The following is a 17,296-nucleotide window of genomic DNA, read 5'->3' as shown; positions in this document are numbered from 1 at the left end:
TAGGTGCTAAAACTTGGTTTTGAACTTTTATTAAAAAAATATATTTGCAAACATATAAAATTTAGGATGAAAAATGCTCATCTGAAAACAGGTAATAACTTAATATTTGCAAACATACACAGATGGTATAAAATCCATACCATTAAAAATGTTAATGATGCTGCATTGCGCTCATGGAACAAAAATCTTGCCACAGTCCCGGAGCTTCTCAGGCCCACATTCAGGGCAATGAGACTCTGGTACACTGAAGGTCATGAGAGCCACATGGCCAAAGCAGGAATACAGAATAAAAAACCATTGAGAACATATATTTTAAAAACACGTTTCTGAAGGAATCACACAGATAAAAGGGAAACACAACTCTGCATTTCCCCCTTTCAAAGTGAACGGTATTGCATTAGAGCATTTTCAAATGAAGATGTCATATACAAAACCAAGTGAAACATTGCACATGTCTCTCTTGCTGGAAAAAACAGGCTCCCGGAGGCCCCGGCCCACTCAGGGAAATGTTCTCAAGCACAGCTTTTAAAGAGCTCAGTGTAAGCTGCTTTACTTCTTTCAGATCTTAACATTTTAGACACCTGAAAACACAGGGCGCTACTGGTTCCAGCAGGCCCTTTGAATACGACTGAAGAAAACCAAAGACAGGTAAGAAAGAAACATGTGCTCAGCAGCAAACGTGCAGCAAGAATGCAGGACACACGTCCGTGACTCCTCGTTTTCACTCACACGGACTGAGCCCACGCGTGCCTGTGCCGCCTCTCATTCCTCTGTGTTTCATTTTGCCCAGAGTTACAGTAGGATGGCTGATTTTGTTTTTTAAGCAGTTAGGCACCTTCAATTTCATGTTGCATTATTAGTAATACAATGGCAGTTATGGCCTCTACTACCAAAATGAGAAAAACGTCAAACTACATTCTTTGGGGAGGAGAGTAATAAAGCTGCATGGTTTAAAAATATCTACCTAGTAGATCTGATGGGGTTAAGATTTTTTACAAGAACACACAGGTGGAAAAAGAACAATTCTTGACATGCAAAATCGGGTCCTATTCTCAACGAAGCCTGTGCCTCCTCCGGCAGAGAAGTACTCAGGTCAACTTGGGCTCTTAACAAAACCTGGCTCCCAAAAGCCTTCCAAAGTAAGCTGTGGACATTCACATTCACATGCAGAGGGCATGAATGCTTTTCCTGGAGCTGACAGTCACTGGACAACATGGGATTCCAAGTTACACCTTACCGACCTGGGGGGAGATACACAATGAGGAGGAGCTTCTGCCTTAAAGGAACGAGGCTGTTTGGGAAGTGGGAGGCCACTCAAAGATACCACAGTAACTGCAAGAAAAGAAGAGCAGGGCCGCCCATTCGGGTGAGGGTGGCTCTACAGACAGACACGGTGACCTAAGTGCAGGGCACCCGGAGTTCTGCAAACCTTGCAAGAAGCGTCTTTCTTTTGGTGTCCATTTTGACTCAACTAAGGTTTAAAACTTAAGATTCCAGTAAAGTTACTGCAGCAATGTAAACATGCAACCTAAACTAGCATGAGGTTCTGGACAGAAGTCTGAATGAGGGGTAAGGCAACTGAACTGTGACTTTTGGCCCAGGGTCATCCAACTGACACTGTTCAGGCTTGGCCTGACTTCTCTACTGACTCATTCTGGCCTGAACTTCCTGGTTCTCATGACGGTGAACCTCTGGCCTCTGAATTTTCAAAATGCTTTGAATACTTAAATTTGGGAGTTGAAACAGGCTTACCCTTTTCAAGTCTCCATGACTTGGGCACTTAAAAGTTTACTTTCACACTAAGGAAACCTCATCCCAGATTCTCTACTGTCTATCCTACTCATTCCTTGAATTAAAGGGTGAAAACGAACAGATTTGATCACAGACCCTCTTCAGGACAGTCTCTCAGCTCTCCTGTAATACTGACCCTACTCAAAGCATCATTTCAACTCAAACGTCTATCATAATAAGAACCCCTCGATTCTTCCTCTCACCAAAGCCCACAGAGACTTACACCTGGGATGCGTGCTAACCTGCCAGGGCAACTGTCTTCTGAGAACAGTCGTGGGGGCGCCCTGGACACCATCTCCTGGGGTCAGCAAATTTCACATTTTACTGTAACTTTCTCTTTCCTGGGTGATGCGCAAGCAATTCATTTTTGGTTGCTGAATTTACACACTACCTTTGAAAACAAACTATTCCTAATTCCTATGAGAACTTAGAAGGTTCCTTGACTTCTGCACAATTCACAAATAATAGGTAGACACAATAGAAGACACTAAATTGGGAAGCAGAAAAGTTGCCAAGGAAGCACGTTTAGCTTAACAGAAGCCAATCAAGGTATTCTTTATGCTAAAAAAAAACAAAAAAGAGAAAACAACCTAAGCGCAAACTAAAACAAGTATGTAATTCACAAGTAATTTTCTAAAATCTCAGCTAAAAGGAAAAAAAACCTATGGATTTATGATTGAGTTACCATTAAAGCTTAAATGATTGTTCCCAAGGAACCATCATATCTGTCAGCATTATTCACAGCTAATCCTTAAGCTAGCTGGTTGAGCCAATTGGGTTTTTACCCCATCATTAAATAGTGCTCAGAAAAGTAAGCAGTGCATCTTAATTGGTTAAATACTACAAAATGACCTGTATCATAGAAACGAAGACACTTTCATTCAAAGAATATCTTAAAATTACTATTGCTGAAATAAATCAAATCTACATTAAAATATTACTAATCACCATTACATGCCATAAAAGAATAAATATAAATCATGGCAGATCAATAGCAGCATAACAAAGCATCTTTACATATTTTCAGACTTTGGGCTGCAGAAGTACTCACAGCCTAAGAATACACTGGTAAAGTTCCGAATATCACACTTGGTTTTTAATTCCATATTCTATAATAAAGTAAGGGCAGTGTGAATAACAGTTCCCTTTTCTGCATAGCTTTAAAACTATTCTCAGTAGACTTGAGGAATGGAACCAGAATGGCTTTGTCAGATTGGTCCACTGGTCCTTTTGTCAAAGTGTTAAGGGAAACAATTAACAATGACTTCTCACTGTGTTTAGACAGAAAAGGAAAATAAGGCTATGATTCACACACAAGCTTAACATTTTCAAAACCACTGGAGAGTTTAACTTAAAGTGAAGATTTCTGATAGAATTTGGGTCTTACCAGTCCCAGCCTTTACTTCAAAGGTGTGCCATGCCTGCTCCCACCTCATCACAGGGCCGGCAGGGCCCTATTCAAATGTATTCTCACAGTGGGAGCCCTCTGCGTGGCATCACCGGGGACACTTAAAAATAGAACACAATTAATAAACTTCAGAACTTTTAAGGCCCAAAAGGGGCATTCATATAAAATACACTTCACTTGAACAAATCAGTCCTAATTTGCCAGCTTAACCTCTGACCCTTAAAATGCGAAGCTACTTTGCACAGAGCTGACTTCTGCTCTGCTCAGAACTTGACTAACCAGCCCGAGGATCAAGTTTTTAGATGGGAAGTGCGGGAGGGGAATGGGGGTATGGGCTGGGCTGACTGCGGGAGGGCTGGTGACCTCTTTTCCCTAAGACCTTGAATACGAAAGTGAGCTGAAAATCAGATTCCTTATTTCACAAACTTGTTTAGAGCTGATGAAAACACCCACACAACTGAACACAATGGTCTTTTTTTTTTTTTCCCCAAAACAAAGGTCTGCTGGTGATGCTTCACAGTGAAACCTCCATTATCACTGAGAACGTCACTTGGAAAACATTCTTAAGCAATGAGTCTCTTTCTCATAGGCTCAATTTTAGAATTCTCAAAACTCAATGTTGCGTCTAGAAGTTTCCATGATGAGGCCTATTTGTTTCTGAGGTCGATATTCTGCCTTCAGAATTACTCTGCTCTAGTCATAGGTTGTGGTTGTCTCTGTTCTTGGTCAGAACCTGTAAGTAGACTTCATGAAGTGTGCTGAGGAAGCTGGAATCATTCTGGAAGAGATGGTCATGTCACGTTTACCTCCTTAGAGCTTACTGCCATGACAACAGCTTAGGAAGAAGTTATACACATGCTCTGTATAACTAATTATGCCAAGAATCCCACCACCCAGAGACAATCATGAGGAATATTTTGGAATTCACACAGATCTATTTTTCCACTTCGAGAATTTTTCCACAGGGAGAGAGAAACATTGGTCCTAGCTGGTCTTGGATTTTCTTTATGAATTGATTTTTTAAGAATTCATACAATTATTTTTTTACAGAATGAAAATTTGAAGAGTAATATCCTACATACCTTGATTAGATGTATTAATGTGTCCTGGAGCTGAGACTTGCTGAGGATAATGGAAGGCTTTCTCTGATTTTCTGTCGTTCCAACAGGGAGAGGAGAAGGGGAGCTGGCTTTCCTCTCAAGGTCTGAGGACCTTGTAACTGTCTGTTGGAAAACACTGGGGGACAGCAGGACTGAGGACGCTGCCGAGGTTGTTGCAGGAACCAGAGGGGGGCCTGTCACCTGCAGGCGAACAATGGTCATTGTGCACCAAAGAGTGTGGAAGCCAGCAGCCAGGCCCAGAGTGGGGGATGCCTGATAATAAGCATAAGCAGCAGGAGACCGGAATGCAGAGTCCAACGGTTAACTATTTAGAGTTCAGATAAAGATTCAGAAGCAGTGTCTAAGCATTTAATGTCTGGTTGGGAAGCTTTTTAGCAGAAGGATGAAGAGTCCATTTACATGATAAGGATGGCCTAGAGCTGTTATGAGAAGCCAAGCCCCATCACTACAGAAGGGGAATCTGATAACTAACAGCAGGGTAGGCACAGTAAGAACAGTCCTGAGATAAGCTGAATATGTAAAGTTTTTCCATGAGGGACACAGAAATGCTTAGAGGAGGGTGTGAAGGAACTTTCTGAGGTGATGGAAGTGTTACATAACTTGGTTGGATCACTACCCAAGGGATATATGTGTATTAAAACTCAATTTAAGAAATCTGCATTTTATTATACATAAATTTTAATTCAATAAAAAGAATTATATGAAGCATTAGTTATATAAAGTTATATGAAGCATTAGTTTCTTTAGTTGTGTTCAATGTACTTGTTATGCCACCACAGCCATCAAAGACACAATTTTAAAAACATAAAACTAATATTTACCTTCTTTCATTTAGATATACTTCTGGGCTAACAATGGCTAACCAGCAGAATACACAAAACAGTAATAATATTTTTTTTGAAAGTGAAACTTGCTCAGTTGTGTCAGACTATTTTCGACCCTGTGGACTGTATAGTCCATGGAATTCTCCAGGCCAGAATACTGGAGAGGGTAGCCTTTCCCTTCTCCAGGGGATCTTTCCAACCCAGGGATCGAACCCAGGTCTTCTGCATTGTAGGCGGATTCTTTACCAACTGAGCTATGAGGGAAGCCCCCCCCTCCCTTTTTAACTAATTCTCATATTTTGATATACTCAACAAGAAAACTATATTTTTTCCCTCCTATCTGTCACCCTCCTCATTTACAAAGAACCAAAGCTGTCCATAGTTTTGAGAGTGCAGTTTTTGGGTTCTGAGCCATCTGTGGTTATTTTTGGTGCAACACTGGGCTGAGAGATCACCAAGAAGTGGTACGCCAATCACCATGCAGCAGGACAAGCTACAAAGAAGACCTGCTAAGACCAGTCAGAAGGTGGCTTTAGTTTAAAATCTTAGGCTTCAGGAGAGGTGTTAAGGCTCAAAGGCAAATGGAACCTAAAAGTTTAGGAACTGAAAAAGATAAGTGTGCCTGTCAAAGTTGGTAGGTAATGGAGGATGAGGACAACTTCTAAAAAAATGAGGCAGGGGAGAAGCAGCAAGGTGCAGAGCACACAGGCCTGGGAGGTTTTGTCAACAGGGCAATGGGAAGCCAACGAGCAGGGCAGTGACACTGCCTTCTGTTTACTGGGACACCACAACTCTCCCAGGGCAAAGACTATCTCCTATCCACAGGGACGGGGCTGATTTGCTCTCAGCCGTCGCCCATTCACAACACAGAGGGAGTGAGTGAGCGCCCTTGCTGTGGCCGACCTTGCCCTCCCATACACACCCTCAGGGAAGACATCATTGAGGATGGATGACTTGAGGACTGTAGAGGCCACAGCAATGAGCTCTGCCTGGGAGAGTGGGAAGGGACATTTAAGAGGGGCCTAGGTTTGAAAGCTGCAACATTTCACTTCACACTCAGCAGAAGAACTTAAGACATACTATGATCTTCAGAAAAAGGGGATCCTTACCGGGATGGCACTGGATAACACCTTAGGCTGGGCAAAAACTTCAGGATCCTGGTTTTGCTGCATAGACTGCAATATTTAAACAGAAAAATGAACAGATGTAGCAACTTTTCATTTAAGATTTCTTAGTTACTGGGGAAAAATCTAGGTTAGCAGCTGTAAGGAGGAGTTCAAACATGACCTGGTTCCTAGATACCCGAGGGAAGTGGCTGACCAGAATTTGTGACAATGCAGGATGGGAGCTTCGGGACAGCCCCCAACTCCCCTCAGTTCCACCGGAGAAAAGGGGTGTGCAAATGTCTCGAAAACGTCTCTATGGAAAAAGCTAAAACCTGTGTCTCTTATAAGAGTTGGGACAGACCAAGCATATTTTTGCTGTTGAGACTGTGGAGATGCAAGATCCTGGCAGCATGAAACCTGATGAGGCGGCTCACACTCTGGACAGGTGGCGCTAAACAGTCTTCACACAGAGCCACACACTTCCACAGATAAATGTTACACCTATTCCCTGGGAGTCAAGAACTTCCTGTAGCAGAGCAAATACATTAGGACTCAATACGGTCCCAGGCCCTGAAATTCGATACAGCCACATAAATGAGAAGGAACATGTTTGTAAGCTTCCTCTGCCAGGAGGCATGCTGGAGAGCAGGGTGCTGTCCCAGAGGCCAAATTTGAGGGGGCGGTATTTACGACTGCTGGTTGTATTTCTAGAACAACAGGAATAGTGGCAGTAGACACATTTCAGGGGTGTTTTATCTGTTAAACAGAACATTCTCGCTGCTCCTTATACTGCAGACAAACGGCAAAAATGACAATTTAATCATGTAAACAAGACACTAGGTTTCATTTTCTGTATAGAATTTTAACAGAATGGAACAAAACACTCCATTAACTAAGAAATAATGTTATGCAGCAGAGCCAGTATAATATTATTTGGTAAAATGTTAAGAAGAGCTGAGGATTGTAATTATTAAAGGGCATGAGGCTAAAACCTTAAAAGGCTCTACCCCCTTTCAGTTCTGTGATCTTGCACAAGTCACTGCAACTGTGACCTGATGTCCTCATTTGTAAACTCACCAACCTTAATAAATCAGAGGGACAAACCTCTTCTTCAGCCCTACATCCAATCCCCCACCAAGTCCCACTCATCCTCCTTCTTAATAAATCCACATGTTCACACGCCCCAGTACAGGCCCCCACCAGCTCAAGCCTGGGTGACTGCCCCGACCTCCTTTCTGATGGGTCGCCCTCCTTCCATCGTCTCCTTTCCTAGCGTGCCACCCTTGGCTCACGTACTTCAAAGACTCTCCAGGGCCCTTAAAACAAACCTCTAACTCCTTGACACTATTTACAAAGTTTTACTCATCACCAATACCTGCTTTCCCATGTTTCTTTACACACAGATCCAGTCAGACCACAGTTCAAGTTCAACAAATGCCCTCTCGTGCCTAGGCTTCTGCACCTGCTATTTTCCTTGCCTTCACCCACTCTTCCCAACTCTAGGTCTGGCTAATTTCTACTGAGTCTTCAGATCTCAGCTGATGGTCAGTTTCCCGAGGAAGTTTTCTTTGCCTTCAGACCTCCAAATGTGGGATGCTCTTATGGCAGCCCTAATGCACCTGGCACAACACGGGCTCTCAGTGAGAGTACTGAGGGAGCAGGGGACGGAACAAAGTTTGGGATGATCTGGATCCACGGTCTTGAGTCAGATAAGGACTCCTACACGTATCGGGCAAAAACAAACAAAAAAACCACTAAAATGCACACCCAGGAAGGAAAATACAGTTTCTCAGCTTTTATCAGCTGAAATTATTTTGGGAAGTGGAACTCAGCTACACCACCAGTTACTGATGGTCTGGTTGATCACTGCAGGGCTTCTCCTCGCCTATCCTCTAGCCGCTGGCACACTCAACAGTTGTGTCTTTAAACAACTCTGTCTCCTGTCAATCAAAATGCAGTTTCATCCCACTAGGTTACAGCCACCCAATCTCCCGCCAGTACCTGAAGGGGAGCAAGCACCATGTTGCTCAGGGAGGCTGAGGCTCTCGCTGCTGTCCCTTTAGGGGAAGGCTCAATGAAGCTCTCAGGGGTGGCCAGCTGGCCGGCTGCTGGAGAAAAGCTGGGTGCTGCTGCACCTTTCCCAAGTGACTGTGTCTGTATTTGGTCATGCTGCGGGGTCAACCTGAGTTTCTGGAGAAGATCAACGCTTGGGAGAGATGGACTGGTTGTGTTTGTCACGCTCAGCGGGGCCCTGAGTGGGCTCTGGCTGGCAGTCAGGCTGGCGTGGCTCAGCTCAGGGACAGGCTGACTCAGGAGTGGAGACCTCTGCCTAGGTGTGGTCTTCACTGTTTGCATCATGGTGGTGTTTCGGGGTAGGCTGGGGGGAGCCTGTCCAGTAGAGGCTTCTGCTGGTAGACTGGGACTGAGCACAGAGTGCAATGGGATGGCGTAGCTGGGGGCCTGCTTTTCACTGGCCTGAGTGATGGAAGCAGGAGTTATTAGCACCGGGGTGGTGACTTCGGGCTGGACTGAGGGGTGGACAGCAGCATGGACAACCAGGTTTTCTGACTGGGAGGCCCCTCCAGGCTCAAAGGAAAATGGTAGGAATGAGTTGGGCTCTTTCTGGGAGGCATCTCCTGGCAGCTTCTCCACTTCTTCTGAATCCAGACCCACAACTGTTGGCTGTTCCTTTGACAAAGAGGTTCCAAATAATTCTTCCACTGTCAGATGTTTGTGTCCAGATGGAGCAGACTGAGAAACAAATCAAACCACCCAATGAGAGAAAACTCTTGCAAATCAGAGTAACTAAATTTCTTTTCCATCAACCAAATCAGTTTGCAGAAGCAAGGATAGGTAGAGTCTGAAAATAGGAAATGGAACAAGCTGACGACGTCCTCAGGATTAAGGCCAAGAATGCACCTGGTATCCCCAAGGTGGTGAAGAGATATCTACATTTGTAATAAAAATCAAAATTTTAATCGCTTCTCGGCCTTTTGGCTAAGATCAAGTGTAAAAATCAAATTTTAGGGACTCAGATGACAGTTTAGAATTCACCTTTTTTTGCTTCACAAACAGATGTAAGGTAAAGGGGCAACTACTTTGCTCAAAGTTAATTTGCCCCATACCAGTCACACATGGTAGGGAAATTACATTCAAGAGGATATGAGGACCAAATGATGATCAAGCAATCCTACCTTTATGTTCATATTTTTTTTAATAAAAGGTAGGCATTGTACCTCAAATACCAGAAAATAAATTTAACTATTAAAAAAAATTAAAGTATAGGTGATATAACATTATATTAGTTTCAGGTATACAACATAGTGATTCAATATTTTTATAGACTGTACTTCATTTAAAGTTACTATAAAATATACTATATTCCCTGTGCTGTACAATTTATTGTTGCGTCCTATTTATTTTATATATAATAAGTCTGTGCCATTTAATCCCCTACCCCTATACTGCCCCTCCCAATTTAACCATTTTTTAAATAGCAACCTTCCAATTCCCAAATCACAGATGCTGAAGGAAAAGGAAAGCATTTAAGCCTGAACATGTTAAATGTACTTATATTTTAGTGATCTGGTTTACTGATATCACTGCAATGATTCAGAGGAGTTACATTCATAGTTCCCACTTGTCAGCTTTCCTGCACCTTCCCTTCAAGCAGTATTGCTGAATTCATTTAACCTTTATTTGCTAAGTATGCAGAGGGTGCCAGGCCCTGCTCTGACCTGGGCCCAAAGGACTCCTTTATTTTATTTTTTGGCTGCACTGTATGGCTGGCAGGATCTTAGTTCCCCAATCACGGACTGAACCAGTCCTCTCTGCAGTGGAAGTGCAGAGAACTAACCACTGGACCCTCAGGGAAATCCCAATTACGTAGCTCTTAAACTCCAATACTTTGGCCACCTCATGCGAAGAGTTGACTTATTGGAAAAGACCCTAAGGCTGGGAAGGATTGGGGGCAAGAGGACAAGGGGATGACAGAGGATGAGACGGCTGGATGGCATCACTGACTCGATGGACATGGGTTTGGGTAGACTCCGGGAGTTGGTAATGGACAGGGAGGCCTGGCATGCTGCGATTCATGGGGTCACAAAGGGGGACATGACTGAGCGACTGAACTGAATTGAACTAACCACCATATTTTTTTACATATACATATGTGTGTGTGTATACACACACACAAACCAACATTTAGATATATCTACTTTAAAAAACACATATCATATTGCAATGATCTTGTAGAAACTTAAGAGTCTTTTCCAGTGAAGAATACTATTTTATAAGAAAACGAACAATCAAAAACCGGACATGGAGAAACCTCACCATGAAATACATCTTAGGCTTTGAAAATGATCCAGGTAGCAATTTTTATCTATCTAGTGAAACAAAAATGAACTTTTAAAAAACTAAAACTACCCACATTTACATGTGAAATGTTTCTATACTTGAACTTAAGAACAGGTATTTCTGGTAATTTAAATCTACTTCATATTAAAAAATGAAGTCATATGGTAGTATGCAAAAGAAGCATTAAGTTTCCAACTTCTCTATGCTGCCTCCCTGCAACATCTGCCAGGCCAGAGACAGATTATTAGACTTGATGGAATACGGTGTGTGGTAAAGCATTAGGTTTCAGAGGTACCCCATATAAGGCAGAAGAAATGAGGTTACAAGGCAGTAAGAATTATCACAGACAGACTGCTCCTTGTACAGGGGCCCTGTACTACACACTTTGCATGGATTACTCTGTTAATCGGTGAGGGCAGTACTATTATTATTGCCATTTATGGATGATGCCCAAGTACAACAGAACCAGATGCCAACCTAGTTCTAACAACACAATCTGTATTCTTTTTTTTTTTTCAATCCGTATTCTTAACCATTATGTCACTGCACCATTATGTCCACCATGCAGATGACAGGTTATCTAGTCAACTGAATGGTGAAATGATCCTTTGGGAAGGAGAGGGGCAAGTAAGACCTGAATAACTAAGAGCTGGTGACTGGTCAGATTGTACCAACTTTCGGAAACATGTAACTGGCTGAATTAGTCGCCAGAGGCTGAGGGGGCAGACCATGTGTCTTTATACAAACTCCCCAAAGCTTGAGAGTCTCTGAGCTTGTTTGGACAGGCCCCTTTCCATGTTCCTCTGGCTCTGACAAGAAAAGCTGGCTGCATTCCTCTAGCTGTTGGGCTTACTTATTCATGGATTCATTTTCCATCATCCACAGAAAAGGTGAAATTTTATTCTTTACTCATGTCTGAATATACTTACAGTCTGGACTCTGAGTTCAGTAATGCCTCACTTAAATCAAATTTTAATCTGACCATTCCCTTGTGAAATGGAATTCAGTGAGTGACAGTATGTATGGGACTGAAAAAAAATTTTTTTTTAAGAAACTATATCAGGTTTTCCATTGTTCCTCTCTCACCCCACAGCTCTTGCTGTTTACAGAATTTCGTATTTCTGTTTGAATTTACTGTGCCCATGTCAGATTTCCTACTCATTAGTGCCCTGGGCACACTAGAAGGTATGATTATTCTTAATCACAGGAACAAAAAAACAAAAACAATACAAAACAAACTAGGGAAATTGTACCAAGGAAATTTTAGTAAGTGAATAATGAAACTGAAATAAAATGTAATACTATTAATATTAAGGCTTGACAGCATTATTTGCTCCTCAGCACTAGATGGCAGTGTTACTAAACCAATGCACTATTCTGTGTACAGGGCCAGTTATGGATCTCAGCTAATTTTAGACAATCACGTGGCTTGACAACATCCAGATCTCAGTATTTTACAAAATGCTGTCACTTTGGCCTATAAAATGGAGTCTTTTTGGGTTCATTCTTTCATTTGGGTTTCACAGTAAATCTGTGAGTCAGGTACTGCCAGAATCCTTAATCCCATGATTCAGAAACAGAAAGGAAAGTGACTAGCCCACTGGACATTCATGGCTGATAAGCCAGACCAGAAGGAGTCTGCTCCTCTACTTGCTGCTTCTCCTAACACATATTTTTTAAAAATTAAATTTTACATAACACTTTCTTTTAATATATGTTTGACCATCAGGATCTTAAATTCAAATACAGTAAAAATGGAGCAAAGAAATGTAGTATACAAAATCTGGTTTAAATAATTTACCACCTGCATCCCTAGGAACATTACAGATACATTGATGATAGGAATGTAAAATGGTATAGCCTCTTGGAAAACAGTATGGTGGGACAATTTCTAAACTAAAACATGCAGTTATGAAATTACCCAACATTTGTACTCTTGGGCATCTAACCCAGAGTAAAGGAAATTTAGGGCTTCCCTGGTGTCTCAGCAGTAAAGAATCTGCCTTCCAATGCAGGAGACACAGGTTCAATCCCTGGGTCGGGAAGATACCCTGGAGAAGGAAATGGAAACCCACTCCAGTATTCTTGCCTGGGAAATCGCATGGACAGGGGAGCTGGTGGGCTACAGTCCATAGGGTTGGAAAGAGTCAAACACGATTTAGTAATGGAAAGGAGAAAGGAACAACAAAGGAAATGTGTGTACAATGTTCATGGAAATGTCATTCACATTAGCCCCAAACTGATAACAACACAGCCACCCTTTAACACAGCCATAGGGTGAATGGCTAAAAATGTTAATTCCACTCAGTAATGAGATTTGGAACTATAATATATGAAACAATTTCAATGAATCTCTTCAATGAGTTATGCTGAGTGAAGAAACATAATCCCAAAAGGTTATATATTGTATGATTCCATTTACAGAAACTTCTTGAAATGACAGCGTTATAGAGCTGGAGACATATCAGTCACTGCCGGGGTTAGGGATGCCAGAGGAAGGCCAGGAAGGTGTGACATGTAAATCAGTGTGATAACAAATGGGTAACACAAAGGATTCTTGTGGTGATGAAGTCCTCTATCTTGACTGTGGTGGTAGATACACAAAGCTCTACATGAGATAAAACTGCATGGAACTAAACATACACATGAGGCCTCCCAGGTGCTGCTAGTGGTAAAGAACCTGCCTGCCAATGCAGGAGACAAAAGAGACATGGGTTCCATCACCGGGTCGGGAGGGTCTCCTGGAGAAGGGCATGCCTGGAGAATCCCAAGGACAGAGGAGCCTGGAGGGCTACAGTCCATAGGGTTGCACAGAGTTGGATACGACTGAAGCAACTTAGCATGCACGCAAACACACACGTGCACATACCCACAGAAACGAATATGAATAAAACAACTGAGGAAATGTGAACAAGATGGGTATACTGGGTTAATATTCTGGCTGTGATATTGTACTATATTTTTCAAGCTGTTATCAATGGAGTAAATAGGCAAAAGGGACATGGAGCTTTCTGTATTATTTCTTATAACTGCGTAGGAATCTGTAATTATCTTAAAATAAAAAGCTTAAAAAACTATGGCTTTTACTCTTTCTGTATTATTTCTTACAACTGTATATGAATCTGCAATTATCTTCAAATAAAAAGCTTAAAAAACTATGGCTTTTACTTGACATCTGTTCACTTATCAAGTCATCAGTTTTAAAGAGAATTACTTCATAAAAATATAAATAAAAAAATAAAAACAAAGAGAATGATTTCATTCAACAAATATTTACAGTGCTGGGTGCTGAGGATACAGTAGCAAACAAGGCAGGCAAGACTGCTTGTCCCCTATGATACTTGGATTTTGGTGGGGAGGGGACAATCAAAAAACTTTTTAAAAAACCACAAACCCTGATAGCTGGAAGAAAATAAAGCACAGCAGAACAGGGGTAGGGAAGGATTGTTATTTAAAATAGGGGGTGTGAAAGGCCCTCACCTATATGGAAGATACTAGAATGGGAGCAAGGCTTATAGGAGGCAAATCTTTCAGGCTGTGGGGACTATAACTGCAAAGGCCTGTCTTGAGGCAGAGGCAGGTCTGACACATCTGTGAAAAGGCAGAAGAGCCTACGAGGCTGGGAACACGGCAGAAAGACAGAAGATGAGGCCGGGGTAGGGGGGCCAGATCAGGTAGCGCCATAGAGGTTATTGCCGTGACCCTGGCTTTTGTTTGAGTGAGATGAGACACCACTGGAGGAAAGCCACGGTCTAACTTAGGTTAAACCAGGATTTACTTTGGCCCCTGGGTCAAGGAGAGGAGAGGGAGTGGCTAGGGCAAAAGCTGGGAAACCAGATATGAGGCTACTGCAAAACCCGGATGAAAAACAGTTACGTGGACCAGGGGAAACGACATGAGAGGATGACATCACGCTACTGCCTGTATGTACACACTCTGACAGATGATCAACGGATCAAACTTGTACTACATCCAAGCCCTTACAAAATGCTGACTCTGTTGGGTTACTTTGGACAAAGCTAGGGCTTGCCTGTACAAACCTTATCTTGCAACCCAGATGGTGTCTCTTCTAGTGTCTCAGTGCTTCCCAGATTGGAGATCTGAGTACTTGGCTGCAGCCCAGGGCTGGAGATATTTGAGTCGCCCATCTGATTCTTAAATTAAAAGGAAAAGTACATCATGTGAAAAAACTTGCTATTGTTTGGTTTACAAAGGAGCATTCAAGGTTACTGTTAACAGAAATATTATTTTAAAAGTCAAGGATAGCCCCTCCTACAAATGCCAAATGTTTGCTTTGGACCTGCATGTAAATATGTAAATTAACTGGACAATAAAATTTCTAGAAAGCTGAGCACATGATTTTAGACAATAGTGTTTGTAACAACTGCTATTTTTATAACCCCTTTAAGGACAAACAAACAGCATTACTTTATTATGTATTCTTTTCCTTTTTTTTTTAAAGTTAATATATGGTAAAATTAACTTTTGAAATGTATCACCAGGCTTCCCTGGTGGCTCATATTGTAAAGAATCTGCCTGTAACGCAGGAGACCCTGGTTCGATCCCTGGGTTGGGAAGATCCCCTGGGGAAGGAAATGGCAATCCACTCTAGTATTCTTGCTTGGAGAATTCCATGGACAGAGAAGCCTGGAGGGCTACCATTTCTTTCACTTTCAAAATTAACTTCTGAAATATATAGTTTTGTGTACCCATTACCACAGTCAGGATATCCGATCACCTCCCCAAACTCCCTTGTGCTATCCCAATGCAGTCGTGCCCTCCTTCCACTCCTGCCAACCAGAGACTGTTCTCTGGCGCTAGTTCCGTCTCTTAGAGATTGTCATCTAAATGGAATGCTGGTTTCCTTAACTTAGCATAATGCCTTTGAGATTCATCCAAGTTGTTGTATAGATGAATCTGGCAATCTCCCAAGCCTCTACCTAGAGATAAAGGGTCTATTTGGAACCATCTGAGGCAGAGGAGAGCTCATCCAAACACCAAGAAGTGAACTCATGGGCTGCTGCTAAGACTGACACCATATGATTAGATGACAGGCGAGTGTAGACAAGCAACAATACTCCTATTTAAGGAAGTGCCACCTATTTATGGATGGCTTCAAAAATAGAAAGAATACATTATGAAGGAGATATCAAAGATTTAACTAAATCCACCCCCCCAAAAAAAGACTTAACTAAATCCCCGAAAGTTTAATCTTAATACAACTCCAGAAATTTTATTTACTCCATACCATACTGAAGAATTTTCTTTACAATAGTAATTATTGCGCTCTCCATGTTTTCTACCTTTGCAATGTGCATTAACCAGAAATCATATCAGATTTTTACACTGCTCATGTGACCTAGAGTTCCTTTGCAGCTCTGCGCACAGAAGCAAGGCTTCAGTTCTTTCTTTCCTCTGGAGATGACTTGCTTCCCAGCGTGAGGAGGAGGGCGGGCCATCTCCTGGGGTGTCTACTCTAGTGTGCTGCACCTATACTTTCTGTCCTATGTGGCACCTTGATCTCGTCATCACTGGGAAGGGGTGACAGAGCTCTCAACTTATTAGCTGTCACCACAACACAGAAAGGTCTTTTTTACAAACAGAAGAAGGCATCTATGTAGACAACCCATATCTCATTAAGGGTATGGGAGGGAATTTATGGTAATACACGGTAACTTAAAAGCTCAGAAATGGTTCTGAAATTGACCTCATCCAGTTTCCTAAGAATCAATGAATTCATTCTAGAGATGACTGCCTTTCCTGTATTAATTTTCATAGATCCATAAATTCTTTGTAATTCTCTACGACAGACATTGAGGAATCTGGTAGAACTTGAAACGTCTCATGGGTTCTAATGTACATTTCTTTACCCAGGAAGTGGGACCTTTTATTTTCCAAAATCCTTTCCTCCCACAGTAATTTTTTTAGGAATAGAAAAAGAACACTGAATTTTCAGAGGTAAGAAAATCCCCTTCCTTATCTATAAGACATGTTTTCTTTCTGAACTACTTATTCCTGCTGGCCCTGGAGGTGACCTCCCCAGCCCACCAGACCCGCCACAGGTCTCCTCCCTGCTCTGGTTCTCCTGTTGAGCACACAGATCCTCACCCTCTCATATTCATCCTTGGCTCTGCTTAGCATCTCCAGGATGTCGATGGGCCTGTGGTCACTGCAGCCATTGGCCTGGCTGGGACTCTGCTTATCCCGAGCTGCTTGCTGGGACCGCCGTGTCTCCTCTTCTACCACGCTAGTGGAAAGAGAGTCAAGTTTAAGAAAGACCTTTTTTGACACAATATGACCCAAGATTTTGGTGTCCATCTTCCAAAGATACTGGAAGACTGCCTCATAGTAACAATGCCTTCCTCAGAACACAGAGCCTCAGCTACCTCATCCCAGTAAGACATGACTGACTACTTCCACTATCTCACTCACAATAGTACCAACCAATATAGTTCACCATTAGAAGGCCAAAAATACAGAATTCCTTTCCAGATTTGGTAGAAGTAGACACCTCTAAAATCTACTAAGTTACTCATTATTTTTCTCTCTCTCTTTCCTACAACTATCTCAGGAGCAGTCAAACTAACTGGTAAAGTAAATCTGAAAATGGACAATGCCACCAAGACAAAGGAAGGCTGTACAGGTGAACAACTCCTATGGAGAGTGTATGTTAATAATGGGGTGGCA

General features: G+C 42.2%; 1 protein-coding gene and 1 pseudogene across 2 annotated transcripts in view; one reads left to right on the top strand and one right to left on the bottom strand.

The window, feature by feature from the left end:
• The window catches only part of DCP1A (decapping mRNA 1A), a 42,700-nt gene continuing 25,404 nt past the window's right edge, over window positions 1-17,296 (bottom strand). Inside the window, exons 5-10 of one of the 2 annotated variants that reach the window (XM_061128358.1) lie at window positions 16,718-16,856; window positions 14,650-14,763; window positions 8,252-9,001; window positions 6,254-6,319; window positions 4,282-4,500; window positions 1-3,977 (exon numbers count right to left, since the gene is read on the bottom strand). In XM_061128358.1, the coding sequence (XP_060984341.1) occupies window positions 3,897-3,977; window positions 4,282-4,500; window positions 6,254-6,319; window positions 8,252-9,001; window positions 14,650-14,763; window positions 16,718-16,856 (1,369 nt within the window). In that variant the 3' untranslated portion in view covers window positions 1-3,896. The remainder of the gene's footprint in view (window positions 3,978-4,281; window positions 4,501-6,253; window positions 6,320-8,251; window positions 9,002-14,649; window positions 14,764-16,717; window positions 16,857-17,296) is intronic. The other variant, XM_061128359.1, reaches the window with a different exon arrangement.
• On the top strand, window positions 9,228-9,379 carry LOC133046345 (U2 spliceosomal RNA; annotated as a pseudogene).

Source organism: Dama dama, chromosome 24 (assembly GCF_033118175.1).
Source record: "Dama dama isolate Ldn47 chromosome 24, ASM3311817v1, whole genome shotgun sequence".
In the NCBI taxonomy this organism is placed as follows: domain Eukaryota; kingdom Metazoa; phylum Chordata; class Mammalia; order Artiodactyla; family Cervidae; genus Dama; species Dama dama.
The sequence above is the reverse complement of the archived record's forward strand: the minus strand, read 5'-3'. Positions and strand labels throughout refer to the sequence as shown.